Source organism: Felis catus, chromosome A3 (assembly GCF_018350175.1).
Source record: "Felis catus isolate Fca126 chromosome A3, F.catus_Fca126_mat1.0, whole genome shotgun sequence".
Lineage (NCBI taxonomy): Eukaryota > Metazoa > Chordata > Mammalia > Carnivora > Felidae > Felis > Felis catus.
This window is the reverse complement of record NC_058370.1, coordinates 29,954,478-29,977,587: the sequence shown is the minus strand read 5'-3', so window position 1 is coordinate 29,977,587 and position 23,110 is coordinate 29,954,478. Positions and strand designations below refer to the sequence as shown.

The window sequence follows — 23,110 nt, the reverse complement described above, 5'->3', positions numbered from 1 at the left end:
GTCCTCAGTCAGGAGGTGGACAGCACTGTGCACTCCACCAAGCCGTCGTTCCTCTTCTTCAGGCCTTGTTCTCACACCTGCCCTGGCCTTCCCTTCTGTCAGCCCTTTTGTCCTGTTTGTGGGCTGAGGTCATGAAAGCCACAGAGCAAGAGTCTAGGCTTGAAACCACTTGTTTTCTTCTGGCTTTCCATCACTTCTGATGGTCAAAGGAATGGATTGGTCCCTGCCAGAGTTGAGAGTCATTGGGAGTGTGGACCTGGAGTCAAATTCAGCAGTTTGCCATTGTGCAGCTGAGGGCATTTCCATCTTCCATCACTTGACAAAGCATCGTTGACTCCTTGTCTCTGGCAGTACAGGTCTGCAAAAGTGTCAGCTGCCCTGGTTGTGCTGGACTGCAGTGACCGTGTATGGCCAGCCCACTCTCAGACCCAGCTTTTGCGCAGTCGAAGTCCCAGGATGCTAGGGATCTCAGCTTTCCTGAGGGACTCAGTGGAAATACCAGCAAAATGCTATGGCTCTCGCTAAGACATGGTTCTTATGGGCCAGGCCCATTCTCTTGAGGCTCAGCAGGGAACTCATGGCTGCCTCCTTTTTGCATGACCATCTCCTTGGGACTGGACCTTCATGCCCAGTATTGAGGTTGCCAGTGAAGGGAGACTCCAGAGGTTTCTCAAATTGAGATTTATAGTCCCTGGATATGGCTTTTATCTTCATTTATAGGGTTCATGGGGGAACACTGTGGTCTAGGGCAGTTTTCTTTTGTCCCCAGAGTGGCCTGGTTCCATTTGACTTCCTACAGCAGTGGGGCAGTGGTGTTGAGCTTTGACATTCACTGGAGCTGTTAATTGTTCTTTTAAAAATTAATGTACTTTGAAATGATAAAATTTTAGAAATAGAGGACAGATTGGTGGTTGCCAGGACTTAGGGATGGGAGTGGGAGGTAGGAAGAAGGTGGGTGTGGTCATAAAAAGACAACACAAGGGAACCAAGTGGTGGTGGAACTGTTCAGTGTCTTGACGGTGGTGGTAGATACAGGAACCTATGCAGGTAATAAAATTGTCTAGAACTTACAGACAGACACATAAAACTGGAGAAATCTGAATTAAAAAAAAATAATTTTAAGGAATTTGAGAGATTATATTTGTTTATACTCCAGAATATTGTAAAAAATTATTCTTTAAATTATCTACACTTAAAGTCTCTCTCAAAACAAAAATTGAATTATTAATCTAAAACACATGCCCAAATTGTAGGCTTAAATTGCAAACATAAAACAGAGGCCAAAGGACAGTTGAATGGGGTATGTTGTTTCAGAATAAAGAAAGTAAAAATCCTGCTGGGGTTTTGTTTTGTTTCTTTGTTTTGCTTTTATTTTTAATAAAGAGAGAACTGACAAGAAAGAGGCAGACATGAAGAACCAGGGGTTTTTGTGTGTGTTTGTTTTTGTTTCTTTGTTTTTTTTTTTTCCTTCATCATGCATTTGAGGCAGTTTATTAGCCAAAGTGATCGAGTTCGGGTTCTGGTAGCTGGAGCAGTGTGCTTCCTTCCGTAGTGAAGCCTGCCTCCTCCTGTTGGGAGGCCCTGGCCAGGATGATTACAGGGCAAGGGCTGAGGAGGGAGGGAGAGCCTAGCAGCCTCCTCCCCACAACAAGTACAGTGAGTGACAGACACCAAGGGCCTCCTGTCTCGCCACAGCAGTTCCTGGCTGCAGTGCCCACATTCATCACCTCGATAACCCTGCTCCCACCAAGGATTTTGGGGCCTGTTTTCATTCCAACCTTGTTTCCATTAAATGGAATGCTCTGAAAACCTGGGAATTACCAGCCACCCTCTCTGAAGGAAAACCCAGGATATTAAAATGACCAAAATGACCAGGATTTGGTAAATCTTTCAGTTCTTTTCTGCCCTCAGAAAGGATTCTCTAGGCTCATACCAGACATGGAAAATAAAAAGCTTCCGAAACTTATTTTTAGAAGAGAGAGAAAACTGATGCTTAGGAGCAAGGCTAGGGCACTTAACCAGGAGGGTTAAATCTGGTAAACATGAACACAAAGAGATTTGGGGCAGTGTGCAAGCATCAGTCAGCCCTACTTAACAACGCCTGAGATTTATAGTCCCTGGATATGGCTGGCAATGCAGAACGCCTGGCAATGCAGGCAGTGTGGGGTGCTCTCTTGCATCCAGGCCTAACTAGACACTGCAGAACCAGGAGAAGGAACCCCATGTGGACATCCACACGTGTGCCCAGGCAGGGGGAGAAACCGGGGAGCAGAGGGCTCACTCTAACAGCTCTCTGGCTACCAGGCACTCGTGGGGAAGCTCTAAAACCAGGCACACCCTGTTCTTGATTGAAGTACTGCTAGTGGTCAGGACAGAGGCAGACCTGGGGATTGGGATGTGAATATTACAGTCTGGGATAAAGCCAAGTGCCATTTTGCAGATGAATTATTTGTAGAAACTCGGGGAGTGGCTCAGGCAGGCTATACCTTTCCCCCCAGCCACCATCACTGGCTTCTCGAGGGCCCAGGCTAGGACCCAGGCCCATATGATCAGTAAGGATGCCTTCTGATTTCCCTTCCCTCTATAGGAACTGACCTTTTGGTGATAGGCTGGGAAAATGTTCTCTACAAGGTAAAGAGGGAAGGCCCCTTCTTGGAGTGGCCATGGGTCTACCCATGATTGAACATCCAGTTCCTTCATCTATCCTGCTTAGGCACCATAGAGTACACCATTCAGTCACTTTACATTATTATTGCAGAAACAGACTAAAAACAAATAAATGAGAAAATACAATGTAGCTGATGTTCAGTGCTGTAGGGAAGAACTTCGTGGGGACCGGTGGTGCCAAAAGGAAGGTTGCTGTGTCACATAGGCTGCAGGAAGTCAGAAGATCCCTCTCTCATAAGATGCCATTTGAGCAGAGACCTGAAGGGAACAAGGAAGCAAGCCTGGCAGATATCTGAGGAAAAGAGCACCACAGGAAGGGACCGAGAATGCCAGGGTGGAAATATGCCTGGCATGTTCAGGGAAGAACCAGGAGGTCAGGATGGGTAGATTGAGGTAAGGGAAGGAATAGTAGGAGGAGAAAGTCCTTGCAGTGTGGGAGTCAGATCATAGAACACCGCGGGGGCTGAGGTAAGGGCTTTAGCTTTTTTATTTTCTTTAATTTTATTTAAATTTAATTTTTTTAATATTTTTGAGAAAGAGAGCATGAGTGGGGGAGGGGCAGAGAGAGAGGGAGACACAGAATCTGAAGCAGGTTCCAGGCTCTGAGCCATCAGCACAGAGCCTGATGTGGGGCTCAAACTCACGAGCTGCGAGATCATGACCTGAGCCGAAGTTGGACACTTAACCAACTGACCCACCCATGCGCCCCGTAAGGACTTGGGCTTTGACTCTGAGTGGGATGAAGCCACTCCGTGGCTTAGCACAGTGGGGTCAGCACGATCCTTCTAGCTTCTGTGTTGAAGACAGGTCGGGCAGGGCCAGGGACAGAAGTAGGGAGGTCTGTGAGGGGTACCTGGATGGCTCAGTCGGTTAAGTGTCCGACTTCGGCTCTGGTCATGATCTCTCAGTTCGTGAGTTTGAGCCCCACATTGGACTCTTTGCTATCAGTGTAGAGCCTGCGTCAGATCCTCTGCCTCCCTCTCTCTGCCCCTGCCCCGCATGCGTGTGCATATGTGTACGGGTGCACGCACTCTCCCTCCCTCTCTCTCTCTCTCTCTCTCTCTCTGAAAAATAAACATTAAAAAAAAAAAAAAAAGTAGGGAGGCCAGTGAGGAGGCTGTGGGGTGATCTGTGCAAGAGATGGTGACAGTCCTGGCCCAGTAGCAGTGTGAGAATGTGAGCAGCCATCTCATTCTAGTTATAGTTTAAAAATTGAGAAAAAATGGAGTCAGTGACGACGCAACAAATTTTTTGGCCTAGCAGCTAAAAGAATGGAGTCCCCTCTGCTGAGAAGGACAAGACCTTGGGAGGAGCATGCATGGGGGAGTTAAATGATTGATAAACATATTACATTCTAACTAAAAATAATTAAAGTTGGCTCTGGAAGTTGTAGTTTAGAGGGAGTTCCCAGCAGGAAAGACAAATGCAAGCAGGGTTTGACATGTGTCTGCTGACCTACAGAGGTACCTGATGATCCCCATTCTCTCTTGTCTGCATGTTCTGTGAAGCAGAAGGAGAGGGGAAAGCTATTAAAGGAAATAGACCAACATTGGAGCTCCTAGGTTGATTGGAAAACAGGCCTAAGGACACCAATCCCACCTTCAGAGTGCCAGGGTCATCTGCAGGCTTCCCTTCACTCCTAGAAGTGATGGGGGCTTCTTCCACTCACTCTTGCACAGTTAGGAGTACTAATGGGGTTTGGGAATGCAGAAACACTGTGGGATGCAGGGACGGGCTCTGAATCACGAAGTGGGATGACCCCAAGGAACCTAGTCACAGGTACCTCCTCGTGGTTTTCCTTCCACTCTTGCTCACTCAGCCCCTCAGTGTGCCCCTCTTCCCCCATTCTGCGGCCCCAGTCGGTAAACTAATCTTTCTCTTTTTTTCCCCCAGCTACACAGATGTCATTGATGTTGTCCAGGCCCTGCAGACCCATCCAGACTCAAATGTCAAGTCCTCCTTCACCATTGGTGCCATCACGGTGTGTGTGGAGCCCCTGAGCTGCTACATGGACCACAGGTACATACTTTGGATTATCTCCAGCCCACAAGACATGATGGGTTTAAGTGTACAGAAAGCGATTTTCTCCCACCCACCAGAAGGAGACACATCTTTACGTGTTATTGTCTTTTGGAATGCATTAGTCTACCTTATATATAATGAATGCTCAGTTATTGCTTGATTTGTGCTAGGTTCTCAGGAGATGCCTATACACTGGCAGCCTCTCACCCCTTTTTTTTTTGCACTGAAAAGTTGCCCATCTAGAGTAGTGGGACTTGAAATGGCTTCTCCCATAAAAAAAGGATGCCCATGGGGCACCTGGGTGGCTCAGTCAGTTAAGCGTCCAACTTCAGCTCAGGTCATGATCTCACGGTTTGTGGGTCAAGCCCCATGTCAGGCTTTGTGCTGACAGCTTGGAGCCTGGGACCTGCTTCGGATTCTGTGCCTCCCTCTCTGTCTGCCCCTTCCCTGCTGCCCCTCCCCCACACACTCTCACTCGTGCATACGTGCTCTCTCTCTCTCTTTCAAATAAATAAACATTTAAAAAAAAAAAAAAAAAAGAATGCCCATGGCAGCCTTTCTTTTCCTCTTTACTACAGGGGAGGTGATTTGTTTCCCAAGGTACTTGGAGTATCTTGTAGATAATTTTTCCTATGCTTAAGCCACCTTAACCTCGGTTAATGACATTCATTCTTGCTACTAATAGGTGAACTATTTTTTTCTCTAGACATTGGAAGTAATATAACAACAATGAATATTGGATAATTATTTACCCATAATCTCACTAACTCAGTGGTTTAAGTATTATAATTTTTGTGAATTCCTTGCCTTTTTTGTCTGCATGTCTTCACAGTTGCAGTCTACATATAACTTTATATGCTTCTTAGATTAGCATACACTATATAAGTTAACATATGTTCCAGTATCACAGTGGTAATTGTGCATATGGCTGGATATGATTGTCTTAACAGTTTCTCCACAGTTAGTCACATAGGATGTCTCCAACTTTTCACTATTATAAATAATGCTATAGGAACATTTTTATCCATATAAATTTCTCAAATTTGAGATAATTTCCTTAGAATCTTCAAAGAGATATTATTAATTAATTTTTATTACTCTTCATTCACAGCTGAAAATTGCTTTCCGAGTGGGTTTTGTGGTTTATACCTCTCCAGTGGTGTCTGGAAGTATCTATTTCATCATCAGAGCACTCCTCACTGGGGAGAGATTCAAACAGTACATTGTCCCTTCAGAGAGCTATTTGACTTCCTGTCCCTTTAGCCTAGTGGCATGTATCCCAGGTCTGTAACCACGTGTTCTTTCTGACTAGTCCAAATTACTGTTCTCTCCTGGAAACTAATTGATCTACCCTTCAACCTTCATCTGAAAGAGCTCCCTTCCTATTTAAGTCCCAAGTTGATATCTTCAGATGTCTCTTATAAATTATATTGGAGGTTACTTCCCTTATCACCTCGACTGATTTCAAGAAATGTCTTCGCCATATCTCTTCTCTTTAGCTGTGACTTAGGTTCTGCTCTCCCATAAAAAAGCCAAGGTGGTCTGTTTTCCTTTTGTCCTAGGTTATTATGGTGAATGCTGAGCATCACCACTGTACTTTGGACTACTGTATTGACTCTTACATGCCACCTTTCTATCAGTCATATTTCTTATTTTCCTCAAGTTTTCATTTAAAGATAAACTAAAGGGGCGCCTGCCTGGCTCAGTTGAAGGAGCATATGACGCTTGATCTCAGGGTTGTGACTTCCAAGTCCCATGTTGGGTATAGAGATTACTTAAAAATAAAATCTTAAAATAAATAAATAAATAAAGATGCACTAAAGCAGAAGGAGATTTAATGTGAGACAGATAATACCATTTTTAAAAGGTAGGAAAAGATAGTAATAAGCAAACGACAGATGGGGATTATACTTCAGAAGAATTAGCCTAGACGAGTACTCTTCTGCACTGTCAAAAAAAAAAAAAATTAAGAGGAAGAGAAGTTAATAGGGTGAGGTGGGAAGAGCTCAGAGAAGTTATATAAAAGGTCCGGGAAAGTGGGCAGGAGGGATCTTCTTGGGGTGATACAAATGTTCTAAAATTGAATTGTGGTGATAGTTGCATACTTCTGTAAATTTATGTTAAAAATCATTACACTGTACACGTAAAATGAATGAATGTTATATGCAAGTTATACCTCAGTAAAACTCTTAAATAGAAAAGATCAGGGAGACCAGGGAGTTTAGTTAGCAAATACAGATAGAAAATGAACTGCTAGAGCCCTAGAAAGAAAATGAAGACAATAATAAAACCACCATCACAATAAAAAATCTCAATCAAAGCAGTGAGAAGTAGAATAGACACTGCTAAAACTTAAGTCTGTTCAGAGAGCCTCAAGTTTGATAAAATAACAAAGTGAAGAGGAAAAATAGACAAATTAAGATCATTAGAGAAAAGAGAGGAACTGTAGAATATAAACTTAGCTTTTGTGAGTGCCGAAACCATTTCTGTTTAATGCTTAATGCAAGTAAGTGCTCACGAAATATCTGGTGAATAAATGGGTGTGCCAGCATGTGAGGACTAAAGGTCCTTAAGAGAATTCAGATATATGAGAAGTATATAAAAGGACCAAAGATGAGCATGTAATCTATTTAAGAATAGAATAAGGCTATATCATGTGTGAATTATGGTCATGGAATATAAAGATACAAGTAACAAAATCATGCATGTTAGTATGAGTATACTAATTTCCTCTTTTTTTCTTATCAGGACATCAAAAGTATTAAGTCAGTAAGTCAAAGTTACTGATTGGCTAATTTTTTTTTAGAAATTAGAAATTTCCAAATTTACCTTTGAATTCCTTCCAGAAAGTAATTTACTGTAGTGGTCTACTGATGCTCTGTCGGAAAACTAATGCTTAGTCCATGCATATGGGCTATGGGGCTATTCTATTCCATGTGCATGTTATGCACATGGAATAGAATAAGAGAATTATGGCACACATGATCAAGAATAGAAACTTACTAAAGTTAAACCCGGGTCACCTAGGTGGCTCAGTTAAGCATCAGACTTCGGCTCAGGTCATGATCTCACAGTTTGCGAGTTCGAGCCCCATGTTGGTCTCTGTGTTGACAGCTCAGAGCCTGGAGCCTGCTTTGGATTCTGTGTCTCCTCTCTCTACCCCTTCCCCACTCAGTCTGTCTGTCTGTCTCTCTCAGGAGTAAACATTAAAAAAATTTTTAAATAAGAAATAAAGTTAAACCCATTCCATTAAAAAAACAGTAAGTGGCCAGTGTTAAGCCCACCAATTTTAAAAAAAGAAAATTTTTTTACGTGGCCAGCTGTGGAAGATTTAAAATATGCCCACAGCAAAAACAGCCCCTTCCATCAAGAGTTGAAGAGTTGTATCTAGTTCTTATACTTGGAATTTGGGCTTGGGTATGTGACTTGTTTTGGTCAATGGGACATCAAGAAGCAAGAAATAAGCAGAAGCTTAAAAAGCATTTACACATTGGGGCTTGCCCTCTCTTGCCTCTGGGAGCTGAGACTACCATATGAAGAAGCCTGGGCTAGGCTGGTAGAGGATGAGAGATCATGTGGAGGGATCCTAGTCATCCCATTCCTCCCATCTGAGCTTGAGACCCCAGTTGGATGTGAATGACACCATCTTAGACCATCAGCCCCAGCTGAGCTGTTCCAAGCCAAAACAACTGCCCATCTAATCCACAGAATCATGAGGGATAATATATCATCATTATTTGAAACCGCTTAGTTTTGGGGTGGCTTATTACATAGCAACAGTGTAGGAAAATAGGTACATTCAAAAGCAGTGTTGATAGGAATATAAAATGATATAATCTGTTTGAAGACAAATTTGGCCATTCCATTGCTAAAATTTCATATAATTATAAAATTTCATATAATTATATTTGTATATTTGTTTCATATAGAATTCTTAATTCCAAACAGGAGAGCCTACTCCAGTATGTTTCAATGGAAAGAGATTTACTAAAGGACATTACAGCTTGCAGAGTCTCCAAGAGGGCCAGGATGTATTGGCTAGGCAGCCAGGAGCAATCAAACCTCTTAGGGCTGCCCTGGTAGGGGGGATATCTCAACCACTTCCTTCACCAGAAAATGGGATCTGCTTAGCATACATCCCCTCACTCACCTGACTCACTGCCTGTGGGAGTCTTGTAGTACATTTGGTTGGTGGAACTTAGGTCACATGCCTACCCCAGACTGCAAGAAAGGCCAGAAAGGTAGTTTGTGCTGTTTAAAAAAAAAGTTGGACTTCGTAAGTTCAAGCCTAGGAAAGTTGTTTAGAAGGTACTGAGTAGTCTGAAACATGACAGATCAAAACAGCACTGTTTATAAAATCAGGACGCCTGGCTGGCTTAGTAGAGTATGTGACTCTTGGCGTCGGAGTTGTAAGTTCGAGCCCTACTTTGTTTGTAGAGATTACTTAAAAAATAAAAAATCTTTATTTAAAAAAAACACTGTTCATAATATCAAAGAATTGGAAATAATCCAAATGCTCATTAGTAAGAGACTGGTTAAATTTTGGGATATTCATACAATGGAATACTAGGCAGGGATTTAAAACAATTAAGTAGATTTTAACATGTAAAACTGTCCACAGTATTTTGTGAACTGAGACAAGTAAATTGCCAAAACAATATGTATTTTTTAAATGTTTATTCCTATGTATATAGGAAATATCTAAAAGGATACATACCGAGGACACCTGCGTGGCTCAGTGGGTTGAGCATCCGACCCTTGATTTCGGCTCAGGTCATGATCCCAGGGTTGTGGATCGAGCCCTGCTTCGGTCTCTGAGCCAAAATCAAGCGTCAGTCGCTCAACCCACTGAGCCACCCAAGTACCCCCTACTTTTTTTGTTAAGTAATCTCTGTGCCCAATGTGGGGTTTGAACTCAAGACCCTGAGATCAAGGATTGCATGCTCTACCAATTGAGCCAGCCAGGCTCCCCAGGTTGTCTCCTTTTGAGTTGCAAGAGTACTTCATATTTTCTGAATCCAGGTCCTTTATCAGATATTTGATTTGCAAAAAATTTCTCCCATGGGTTAGCTTTTTATTTTTTAGATGGTATCCTCTAAATCATAAAAGCTTTTAAATTTTAATGAAGTCCAGTTTATTTTTTCTTTTGTTGCTTGTATGTATGGTGTGATATCTAAGAAAGCATTGCCTAGGGGTGCCTGGGTGGCTCAGTAGGTTAAGCGTCTGACTTCAGCTCAGGTCATGATCTCACGGTCCGTGAGTTCAGGCCCCACGTCGGGTTCTGTGCTGCCAGTTCAGAGCCTGGACCCCGCTTCAGATTCTGTCTCCCCTTCTCTCTGCCCCTCCCCTACTCATGCTCTGTCTCTCTCTGTCTCAAAAATAAATAAAAGCATTAAAAAAAATTTTTTTAAAGCATTGCCTAATCCAAGGTCACAAAGATTTATTCCAGTGTTTTCTTCTGTTTTATAGTTTTAGCTCTTACGTGTAGACCTGTGTTCCATCTTGAGTTAATTTTTACATATAGCATGAAGTAGGAGTCTGACTTCGTTGTTTCACGTGTTGATATCCAGTTCTCTCAGCGCCTTTTGTTGAAAAGACTTATTCTTTCTCCATTGAATTGTCTTGGCACTTTTGTAAAAAACCGATTGACTGTCAATGTGAAGGCTTATTTTCTGGGCTGTCAGTTGTGTTCCACTGATAGATATGTCTATCGTCATGCCAGTACCACATTGTTTTGATTATTGTAGCTTTGTAGTAAGCTTTGAAATTGAGAAGTGAGAGTCCTTCAATTTGTTCTTTTTCAAGATTGTTTTGACTATTCTGAGTTCCTTGCATTCCCATGTAAACTTAAGGATCAGCTTGTCAGTTTTCTGCCAGAAAAGACAACTGAGATTTTAGTAGGAATTGTATTGAATTTATAGATCTGTTTGAGAAGTATTGCCATCTTAAAAATACTAAGCCTCGGGGCGCCTGGGTGGCGCAGTCGGTTAAGCGTCCGACTTCAGCCAGGTCACGATCTCGCAGTCCGTGAGTTCGAGCCCCGCGTCGGGCTCTGTGCTGATGGCTCAGAGCCTGGAGCCTGTTTCCGATTCTGTGTCTCCCTCTCTCTCTGCCCCTCCCCCGTTCATGCTCTGTCTCTCTCTGTCCCAAAAATAAATAAACGTTGAAAAAAAAAATTAAAAAAAAAATACTAAGCCTCACAATCCATGAACCTGGCTGTCTTTCCATTTATTGAGGTCTTAAATTTCTTTCAGCAATGTTTTAGTTTTCAGTGTACAGCTCTTATGCTTTCTTTGTTTAATTTATTCCTAAATATTTTTGTTCTTTGTGGTGTTATTATAAATGAAATTGTTTTCTGCATATCATCTTTGGATTGTTCATTGCTTTGTTTTGTATGACTCTGTGATTTTTCTATATACAAAAGTGTGTCATGAGTACACAGAGATAGCTTTAGTTTTTTCTTTCCAATCTGGAGGCTTTGTATTTGTTTTTTTTGGTTTTTTGGGTTTTTGTTGTTTTTTTTTTTTTTTTTTTTTTGCCTAAATGTCCTTACTAGAACCTCCAGTATAATGTTGAGTAGAAGTAGCAAGAGTGGACATTGTATCTTATTCCCGATCTGAAAGGGAAAGCATCTAGTCTTTAACCATTAAATATGATGTTAGCTATGGATTATATATTGCTTTTATCATAAACGATTTTTTGAGAATCAAGTTTTTGTAAAGTGGCTACCTTAGCAAAGATAAAATTTGCATCATTGTTTCTAGATCATGGTTAAACAAACAAACAAACAAAAAAAAAAACAGCTGGGGCAGAGCATAATAGGGCTTCTTCTTCCATTCTGTGAAGTGGAGGTGAGTGTGTCTACTTTAACTTAAGGATGGGCTCAGTTTGGATTCAGAATGGGTGTATGTGAGATTTACCTGGTGTCTTTTTTCTAGAGGATTTCATTCAGTGAGTGTCTTGTGTCTGCTCTGTGCCAGGAACTATTCTAATCATTGAGAGGGCCGCAAGGAATAAGTCGTCCCACATCTGCCTGTGTGACAGCTACATTTTTGTGAATATGCATGTAGGAATTGTGGGGCCCATGTTTTAGGGCAGATTGGATCAGTATCATCATTTCTTGATTTACTAGAATTTTATTTAAATCAGGTACTTGGTTGGCACACTACAAAATGCAAAATACCATACCTATGTGAGGCTTAGGAATATATATCACACTTGCTTTTGTTACTTAGAGGAAGAGCTGGTCAATAACCTGTACATACATTATTTTAATGTTTGTTGGCACAAAACTTGTCTGCTCTGTTTAAAAGTCATGTCTGCTAGGAATTTACCCAAGGGATACAGGAGTACTTACTGATGCATAGGGGCACTTGTACCCCAATCTTTATAGCAGCACTCTCAACAATAGCCAAATTATGGAAAGAGCCTAAATGTCCATCAACTGATGAATGGATAAAGAAATTGTGGTTTATATACACAATGGAGTACTACTTGGCAATGAGAAAGAATGAAATATGGCCCTTTGTAGCAACGTGGATGGAACTGGAGAGTGTTGTGCTAAGTGAAATAAGCCATACAGAGAAAGACAGATACCATATGGTTTCACTCTTATGTGGATCCTGAGAAACTTAACAGAAACCCATGGGGGAGGGGAAGGAAAAAAAAAAAAAGAGGTTAGAGTGGGAGAGAGCCAAAGCATAAGAGACTCTTAAAAACAGAACAAACTGAGGGTTGATGGGGGGTGGGAGGGAGGGGAGGGTGGGTGATGGGTATTGAGGAGGGCACCTTTTGGGATGAGCACTGGGTGTTGTATGGAAACCAGTTTGACAATAAATTTCATATGTTGAAAAAAATAAAAAAATAAAATAATAAAAAAAAAGTCATGCTATGCCAGGCACTCTTCAAAAATGTTACAGTTTAGGGGGGGGATGGGCTAAATGGATAAGGGGCACTAAGGAATCTACTCGTGAAATCATTGTTGCACTATATGATAACTAATTTGGATGTAAATTTTAAAAATTAAAAAATAAAAAAAACCGTTAGAGTTTGGTAAGGAGAATGATATGTAGAGAAGGAAAGCAGGGAGCCAACATTTATTTTGTGCTATTTGTCTCGCTCGCACTGTGATGCTTTACCCTCTCTTGATCCTCAAAATCCCTCTTTAAGGTAGGCATCATTACCATGTTTTACCTTGAGGGAGCTAATGCTCAGAAAAGTTCAATAATTTTCCAAATGCCACACCAATGAAGGTACACAATCAATCGTGTTATAGATAGGAAGTCCTATAATAAAATATAATGCAATTTTATAAGAATTATAAAGAAGCAGTGGTAACTCCTAGTTGGATTAGGAAAGAAAGCTAACATGAATTTGAAGGACAGATGCCAAAGATGCCAAGATAAGAGAAATTGCATTCCAGTTTTAGGGAGTCATATATATGTGCAAGTCTATGTTTTCTTTGTAGCTGTCAGAGATTTAAAGCATGAGCATCCAGCCTGTAATTGGATAAAATGCCTTGAGGGGGAGCTTTGCTTGTCTTGTCTAAGATGTCTTTGGTGTGAATTGCTGTGGGCTGCTGTGAGGGAGCTAGCAGGGTGCTGAGAAGGCCTTTAAGAGCATGTACTCTAAAGTGGCAGGCACTGATGGTGACAGACACTTTCTAAGAATGTATTTGCTATTGTGTCAGGCCATTCAGTAGACTGAGTGCAGTGAAGTCAGTGAGTTCTGTTCTTGAGGAAACTACAGTGTGGAAGGATGTCTCTTCCCTGTTCCATGACTCTTGATCTTGCCCAGAGCACGTAGGGGTTCCTCCTTGGAATTCCTCAGAAACCATGAGGGAGTCAGGCAAGAGAACCTCATCAACAGTCCAAAGTGGTATTCATCCAGCTCACTTGCCCACCAAATTTGGTTCCAAATAGTGTTTTCAGAAAGCAAATAGAATGATGAAGACTTGCCACCACTAAGGAGATTGCGGGAGAGAAATTCTCCCCGGTGTTTTGAACATCATTACCACGTGCCACCTAGACCAACAACAATTCAGAAGCGTGGCTTCAGCAAGCATCTCATTTGTAGGGAGAGAAAACATGGGAGCTCTGTGGTGCTAAACAGACCTGGGTCCCTGCATAAGCCCTCCCACTTTCTAGCTTTGTCTGAGGCATGGGCAAAGTGCTTAGACTGTTCAGCTGTTACAAACCCACCTGCTCTTCTCAGCTTGTGAGTACCCAAGGCATGGAGTAGACATGAGGACAGAGCAAGACCATACATGTGAACTGCTTGCATGGTACCCAGGCCATAGGAAGAACTTTGATAAAAGGCAGCTATTCTCACTAGTGTTAGCTCTCTTCCCTGAGAAGGGTACTGTGATGTTTTAGTTTTAAAGCACTGGCAGAGTGGGTTTTTCTCTTAGTTAACAAGCTCACGCTTTGAATCAGTCACCTTCACCTGCTTCATCTGTGATCCAGTCAGTTTCCTGCTATTCATTCACCATTAGAGCTCAGAATAGTGTTAAAGGAGAACCAGGATTCTAGCGTGCACAGGAAGGGAAGTGTGGCAGCTTTAGTACTGAAGACCCAAACAGGGGAAGGTAATTCTCATTTTCCCATGAAATTTCCCTTCACTATCAGGACAGTGTCTCTTTCAAAGAAAAAAAAAAATCAACTTTCTTTCTCTGTTTCCTATTGTCTATAGAGAACAGGCCCTATATCCCCTCTTCAACAGTATCCCCTCTTCAACATTCCATCAAGAGTTGGCCACATAAGAGCTATTTCTGTGGGGTTCCTTGGTTTTCCTGCAAAATCTTTTGCAGAGCCATGGCTATTCTTGGTACTTAGTACTGCCTGCCACTTGCCTTATTGAATAAGTCAGCTTGGATAGTCAACAGTTTAGTGGGAAATAACCAGTGACAATCCTAACATTAATGTTTTTAAATATTTCTCTTTTTTCCTCTCCATAGATTTCTCTTTCCTAAATGTCTTGACCAGTGTTCACAAGGTAAGCAATATGTTTTACTTCTTGCTTTTGCATGCCTTTCAAATTGTGTTTAGATGCAACAGACTTCTCTCTTCATGCTCTTTCTTACCATTCTAAAATCTAAAATGAACAGGAGCACCAGGATCGCTCTGTCAGTTAAACCTCTGACTCTTGGTTTTGGCTCAGGTCATGATCTCATGATTCATGGGTTTGAGCCCCACATAGTGCTCTGCACTGGCAGTGTGGAGGCTGGTTGGGATTCTCTCTCTCTCTCTCTCTCTCCATCCCTTCCCTGCTCGCTCTCTCTCTTTCTCAAAATAAATATTTTAAGTCTAAAACAAACAAAATTGGTCCAGGGAAATTTTGACATCTTTTTCTTTTATCATATTTGATAGGCATATTTCTTCCCAAGTTTATCTCTTAAGATGATAAGTTGCCATAACAGCACCTCCCTTGAGCACCTCCCTTATTAAGCCTTCCCTGGCCTTCCAACTAATATCAATGGACTAAAAAGGTATCAGGTATTCCTAGCCTCTGGATCAACATGATCTTGATGCACTTCTCCTGTCCCATGAGTATATAGTATGGTCCAGTAGGACCTTCTCCCTTAATCCCTTCCTGCATACACTGGAATTTTCCATACCTCCTTGATAACATTTAGAAAAGTCCACCCATCCTGTAGGTTACACTCAACTTCACATTGTCCTATCATTTGGCAACCCTGGAAGCAGCACTTTTTAGTCATGTTAACTATGGTGCCTGGAGACCCAGAATAAACTCTAAATTTCCTGTAGTGATGATAAAATGCTCATTGTTGTCAGAAGACCTGGGGTCTGAGCTTCCTGAGCCAGCCCAGCAAGTAGAAATCAGATAGAAGGAAATAACTCAGTGTCCCCAGCACAATTTTGCCTTGCTGATCCCATTGCCAGTCCACAGGGAGCGGAGACAACCAAGCATACCAGAGCTATTGTCTTGGGAAACAGCTGAGCTGGGTGCAGTGCAGGGCAGGAGCCAGGTCACTGGAGGGAAAGATGTGTGTATTGGGCTGCTGCACTAGGGCGTCTCAAGTCCAGCTTTTAGAGGCCCTTGTTGCTTTCCAGGCACTGTACCCCAGAAGCAGAGGGAAATAGAGGTGGCTGGGTCTTCCCACAGTATCCACTCCAGACAGATGAAAGAGATTTTATGGAGGTTGGATCAGTAGAATCTGGTGGTAAACTAGATATGGGGCATGAGTTGGAGAAGGAAGTATCTAGGATGAACCCCTCTAAGTTTCTAGGTTGGAAGATCAGGAAGGTTGTCAGTATCTGTCCTGGGAATAGAAAGCATAGGCAAAAACATAGGTCCAGGAGATAACCAAGGATCACTGTCTGGTCCTCAGATACATGTTTGTAACTTATGGCCAAAGCCAAGGGTGTGGGCGATCATTATCCCCTGTCCACCACACGATTACTGCCACCCTAATGCACCTTGACTCGTTGGTACTTTCTCCCTCAGTGCCCCTCTGCTTTTTTTGCACACAAAGCACAGATGAGCCTTGGGGAGGAGCTGTGTCTTCAATTTCCATGAACCTGGGCCACTATTGTAGGAGGAAAGTCCTTTTAGGCCGAGACACACTGGATTCTCTCTGGCACTTGGTAGACACATTTTAACATGTTTCCTCACTCAGAGTCCAAAGGCAACTTGTGTCAAGCTCTGTGCATGTGCAAAGATAGGGATGTGACCACATGTGGGCAGATGACCTTGAGGCCATATATGCTGTTTTTCTAAACTTGGAAGGGCTTGTAGAGTAACAGTGTCTTAGTAATTATCTTCCTCTTATATATGGGCCTAAGGGACCCTATGAACTGATCTGACCTGGCTCACCATGGGCATGGGCTGTCCAGGGAGGGAGGAAATAAAAGGCAAGTATTTCTTTTATCCTCAGAGATTTGGTGGCTAGCTTGGCGGTAGGATCTGCCACCAGTAGACAAACACTTCATGTCCTGAGGGAGCATATTGCCTCCCTTTGCTCCTGAGCATGAGTCAGGTTCCCTGTTTGATTGCTTTTACAACAAAGGATTGTTTTACAACAAGAAAAGGACTATATTGCAGCCCCAAGATAATGGGTGTTACAGAAATCCAAGAATTAGGAAATAATCTCAATGCTTAAACAGCAAACAAGATTCATTATAATGCTGATTTGAAAGAAAGCAAAGACATTTTACTACCACTTTTGGAAGTATCTACAGATAGATAAAAGAAGTAAACTTTTTTTCTGGGCCATTGGAAGCTTTTAGCTCAGACCAGTGCAGTCAGACCTCAGAGGGGTTTCTCCATTCTGGGGAGTGGTCATATCGGGCTGCCTGCTCACTCACAGCCCAGACTGGTAATACCTTGGCCAAATGTGGGTATCCACTCCTTGATACAGAACAGAAGGAAGCTCCTGGCCCAAGCAAGATGAAACCGCCCACAGTGGCCTCTTCACCCTGTGCTCCAGATAACTGCTGTACCTGCCCTCACAGATGGCATTTCCTCTTGGCAGGTGGTAGTTTGCATAGCTGGCCTAAGGAATGCGGAGGATAATCCTTTTGCTTGTTTCCCTATAAAGCAAAGCCCCTTTTCTGTGTCCAATTCCTGACCTAAAATCCCACCGCCACAAGGTTTATCTACATGACACTCATGAGGCAGACAGAACTTTGGGCAAGGTATCTGTCAGAGGTCTTTTCTGGCCTTTTTCTGAACAGGCCCGGCCTATGTTTGTGACCCTGGCACATGCCACTTGGGTTGGCACATTTACACTAGTCCCAACTCTCCAGTTTCTTTTGCCCAAGAAGATACCAAACAGAATCTAGGGCCTTTATAGGTCTTCACTCAGCCTTTGCTGGCCCCTCCCTGCAAGATCCACCACAGCTATTCTTGTCTTCTGCTGGAAATCTCATGGGCCTCTTGCAAGATCCAGCTCCCATGTCTGTCATCTCCGGAATGTGCTGAGCCCTCTAGAACCCAGTTTGCTTCCCCACTATGCCCCATTCTGGGCCTGGCATGCCATGAGCCTCTGGGCTCAGGGTGCCAGAGGAGGAGGGAGGAAGAAGCTTGGTTTGAGTACCCTTTTGTACTTTATGAATTTTCTACCAAAACCATAGATAGATAGATAGATAGATAGATAGATAGATAGATAGATAGATAGATAGATCAGTAAGTCTTAGAAAGCTTTCAGATGGTTGTAATGGGATTTGCTCAGACTTATAAATGAGGAAAACTCTGACACATGGGTACCCACAACTTAACTGCTTAGGCAGCTGCCCTGGAGATCAGGTTGCATGTATCTTTTATTATACTTGATTCATTCATTCATTTATTCAACAAATCTGTATCTGGCTCCTGCTCCAACCCAGTCCTTGGGGATTAGGGAAGCCTTCTGGAAGAGATGCTATTCACATTGTCTATAGCCTGAAAGAGGAGTTGGGCCAACAAAGAGGAAAGAACAGATGGTTTCAGGCAGAAGGAACAATAAGAGTAAAGGCCTGATGGTGACCAGAGCATACATACCCAGGCCACTGAGGAAGCACAGCATGGCAGATAGGTCAGGCAGGCCAAGAAGTTTGCAGTCCCTGGAATGCATTGAAATATTTTAAGTAGGGAAGTGATAAGATCAGATTTTCTGGTTTTGAAAGATAACTCTTTTGAAAGATAGTAGTTAAAATGAATTGTAGTAAAAACAGCCTGGAAGTGCACAAAGTAAGCAGTGACCTAATGAAGAAAGTGGTAGACTGCACTAGACAAACAGTAGCCAGGCTTGAGAGTGGATGATGGATCCAGGAGCTACTTGGCACTCACCAGGCCTAGAGGAGGATTCTGGTGCCTGCATGGCCCACATTTGGGGAACCAGGAAGCCTTTCACCAAGAGACCAGAGGAGGAGGCAGAGCTGCCCTCACCACTTAGATTTTAAGGAAAGCCATTGAGGAAACTCACCCTTGAATCCTTAGAGGTCCCTCAAGCACTGTGCAGAGGCGTAAGGTCAACTTAATAGCTGAGCACTAAACAGATACGTGAGAAGAGTAGGACCTGCATCTTAGAATCAAGGAACTGATAGATCCCTAAACTATACATAAGCACTTAGGAAACAGGTTCTGTGCTTGGCAGGTCAGCTGTAAGTCCTGGCATCTGTGGTCCCGGGCATGATACATAACCTTTGTGCTTCGTGTGTGCCCTTTTCCCCGTGTTAACATGTGACCATTGGCATGAAGCTCCTAATCCCTGCTCCCTAGTCATGAATGGAATGCATCCAGACAATTTGTGAGGTTAGATTCAGTCTTTAGCAATTTTGGAACACTTTTCTCATTAGTATGAGTAGTGAGAGGAAGGAAGTATAATTTACTTCTGCCACAGACTAGAGGCAGGGGCCAAGGATCCTGGAAGTTGCCTTTGATCTAGTGATGACCACTCATTTACCTTCCTGTTGGTTGCTATGGCTGAGGCCCACCTGCCACAGCCACCCTGTTGGTCTGAGAAGTGGATGAGTCCAAGCCCCTCAGTGTACACATAGAGGTCCCATTTTAAGCTGTTGCTGCGCTGGTAATGAGGATGGTGGTAGCGGTGGTGGCCATAAGTTGCATTTAATGAGTTCTTTCTATCTGCAGGCCCTGTGAAAACTATTTACTGATAACCTGCAGGTATGTGTTATTGTTCCCATCTAACAGAGGAGGAAATTTGGCTCAGAGAGAGGAGTTTGCCCCTGATGTCACTCATTAGCAATTAGTGGAACCCTACATTCAAACTCAAGGTCTGCCTGGGTCTAAAACCCATGCTTGAGTCTTTACATCATGCTGTCTTTTTACATATATGAAGAAGATAAATAAGAATATGAGTCTTGTATTTTAAACACCACCTGTGTTATTTATAGGAAGGGACTTTTATAGTTTAGAGAAGAGGAGGAGCAGAGTGGAATGAGGGAAGGATTGAAATGGTAAGATACTAGGGAAAATTTTAATGAAGAAGTAAGCTTTACCAAAATTAAAAGGTTAAAAAACTTAAAAAAACAAGGTGCAGAGCAGTATAACATGCCACTGTTTATGGGGGGAGAAAAGCATACACACATTTACTTGTGCATACTTAGCACATCCTGGAAGAAGAGCTGAGAATCTGATAACGGTGATTGCCTTCAGGGAAGAGAACTAGGTGGCTGGGGAGGAAGGGAATTTATTTTATCTGTAAACCCTTCTTTACCTTGTTTGAGTTTTGCCCTCAGAAACTAAATATAACTAATTTTTTTGAACTAAACATCCAGCTGAACTAAATCAGTACATAGTCCTACAATTACAAGGTTACATAGGAAAGTTGACGTCTCTGTAATTTAGAAATAATTGCTTATGAACTAATCATTTATCAAAGCTAGTCTCGGAGTGCCTAGGTGGCTCATTCAAGGTTAGGCATCTGACTCTTGATCTCAGCTCAGCTCCTGATCTCACGGTTTGTGAGATCGAGCCCCGTGTCGGGCTCTGTGCTGACAGTGCAGAGCCTGCTTGGGATTCTCTCTCTCTGCCCTTCCCCTGCTCATGCTCTCTTTCTCTCAAAATAAATAAACTTAAAAAAAACAAGATTGATGATGAGAATTGATCCTTAGGTATGGAGTTAATGATAATACCCATGAAAATTCTATTACAAAACAGAATATAGGGGCGCCTGGATGGCTCAGTTGGTTAAGCGTCCAAGTCTTGGTTTCAGATCAGGTCACGATCTCACAGTTTGTGAGATCAAGCCCTGCATTGGGCTCTGCGTTGACAGTGCAGAGCCTGCTTGGGATTCTCTCTCTCTCCCCCTCTCTCTCTGCCCCTCCCCCACTTGCTCTCTGTCTCTCAAAATAAATAAACTTAAAATTTTTCAAAAAAAAGTAGAATATAAATGTTGAAAATCTTGAAGACTTATAAAATGAAATTATATTTAACAAAGAATTACAAGGCAGCAGGAAATAACTCTGTCTGTATCTTCCAAAGTGGGAGATCAATAAAGTTTAGAGCAGTAAAATCAAGTTATAAAGAGTTAAATTCTTAGTATATAGTTTTAAAGATATAAGAACATTCACTGGAGAAACTAAATAATATAACCAACCAGAAAATGACGGTGGAAATGGGAAGAACACTTACCAGCTTCCACATCAGTCACGTAGAAAAGCCAGTAGACATTGTCTAAAAGGGACCTTATAAGAAACAGTGATTTAGATCTATTAAAAAGTGTCTCAGCCAGTTAAGCGTCTGACTCTCAATTTCAGCTCAGGTCATGATCTCCTGGTTCATGAGTTCAAGCCCCAAGTCAGGCTCTTTGCTGACAGCATGGAGCTTGCTTGGGATATTTTCTGTCTCTCTCTCTCTCTCCCTCTCTCCCCCTCTCCCGCTCCCTCTCTATGTGCCCCTCCCTTGCTTTCTATCGCTCTCAAAACAAATAAATAAACTTCAAAAAAATTTTTAAAGCTGTAAGGATAGCCATTGTAAGAACTAAAAACAGACTATAAGCCCACCACTTATCAGAAGAAAACAAAAAATAAGGAATGCAGAGATAATACTGCTAAAGATAAAAAAAAAAAAAAAACACTTTTAAACGGATCCAGTATAACCAAGGTGAAAGAACCAAAGTGTCAGTAAATGTAAATGGGATAAACACATATTAAAAGGAAAAGTATCTCAGATTAAACCGAAAAACAAAACCTAATTCCGTGATGCTGTATACAAGAGAAGCATACAAATCTAAATAAGGATGATGATAAAAGAATGGGAAAAAACATAACAGACAAATATAGACAAAAAGGAAAGAGGTGACACTAATAGCAAAGTTAAATTCAAACCAAAAAGCTGAAAAGTTTCAAAGGCAGTTTTTCATGATAAAGGATACCATCTATACAACCTGTTATGAGTATTTCTATGCCAAATAATTCAAAAGAAAGCATGTGCCCTTAAGTTATGACATTACTAAACAAGAAATAACTTTAAAAAAAAATTTTTTTTTTCAGCGTTTATTTATTTTGGGACAGAGAGAGAGCATGAACGGGGGAGGGGCAGAGAGAGAGGGAGACACAGAATCGGAAACAGGCTCCAGGCTCTGAGCCATCAGCCCAGAGCCCGACGCGGGGCTTGAACTCACGGACCGCGAGATCGTGACCTGGCTGAAGTCGGACGCTTAACCGACTGCGCCACCCAGGCGCCCCAAGAAATAACTTTTTAAAATGTTTATTTATTTATTTTGAGGGAGAGAGAGAGAGCAGAGCATAGGAGGGGCAGAAAGAGAGAAGGAAAGAGAATCGCAAGCAGGCTCCACACTGTCAACACAGAGCCTGACTCGGGGCTCAATCTCAAGAACCATGAAATTAAGACCTGAGACAAAATCAAAAATCAGACACTTAACCAACTAAGCCACCCAGGTGCCCCAAGACATAACTTTTTAAAATAATGAATTAAGCATTCAACTTACGTTGGAAAAAGAACAAGATATTCTTTTAATAATTTATATTTAAAAAGATTGAATCTATAAAAGAGATCTAGCTACTAGTATGTTAAGCAACATTACATGGAAATAAGGAGACACTACAGATTGAAAGAGAATTAGGAGATGTATCCGTGAAATATAGTGTGTGGACTTTGGTTCCTGATTCAAAAAAATTAACTCTAGGAAAATATTCATGAGGCAGAGAAGTTTGAACATGGACTATATCATTTTTTATATTGATGAATTTGTTGTTAATTTTTAACTTTTTAAAGGGTCATCTTATGGAGATATATATACTAAAATATTTTTGGATAAAATAATAGGATGTCTGAGATTGGCTTCAAAATCATCCGGGGGAAAGGGGAAAAGGCTGGCATATGGTATGGAAGAATTAGCCAAGTGTTGTTAATTCTTTTTTCTTTTTTAAGTTTACTTATTTATTTTGAGAGAGAGAGATGGAACACACGGGCCAGAGGGGAGGGGGCAGAGAGAGATGGAGAGAAAGAATCCCAAGCAGGCTTTGTGCTGTCAGCTTGGAGCCCTAACTGGCACTCCATCCCACGAACCATGAGATAGTGACCTGAGCTAACACCAAGAGTCGGACATTTAACCAACCGAGCCACCCAGGCGCCCCATATGTTGTTAATTCTTAAAGCCAGATGATGGGCACATGGGAGTTTGTTATACTATTATACTATTATATTTTAATATTTATCTTGAGAGAGAGCATGAATAGGGGAAGGGCAGAGAGAGAGAGTGTGTGTGAGAATCCCAAACAGGCTCCACGCTGTCAGCACAGAGCCTGAAGCAGGGCTCAATCCCATAAACCATGAGAGTATGACCTGAACCGAAACCAAGAGTCAGATACTTAACTGACTGAGCCACCTAGGTGCCCCCATTATACTACTTCTAAAATTTTTGTATATGTTGAGGCACCTGGGTGGCTCAGTTGGTTAAGCGTCCTGACTTCAGCTCAGGTCATGATCTCACGGT

At 42.1% G+C, this 23,110-nt stretch overlaps 1 protein-coding gene across 4 annotated transcripts in view; it reads left to right on the top strand.

Annotated features, from left to right (window-relative positions):
* Window positions 1-23,110, top strand: part of CA3H20orf194 (chromosome A3 C20orf194 homolog) — a 130,650-nt gene that overhangs the window by 92,377 nt on the left and 15,163 nt on the right. For all 4 annotated transcript variants that reach the window (XM_011280924.4, XM_019826770.3, XM_011280923.4 and 1 more), the window contains 2 exons: window positions 4,561-4,686; window positions 14,645-14,682. In XM_011280924.4, the coding sequence (XP_011279226.2) occupies window positions 4,561-4,686; window positions 14,645-14,682 (164 nt within the window). The remainder of the gene's footprint in view (window positions 1-4,560; window positions 4,687-14,644; window positions 14,683-23,110) is intronic.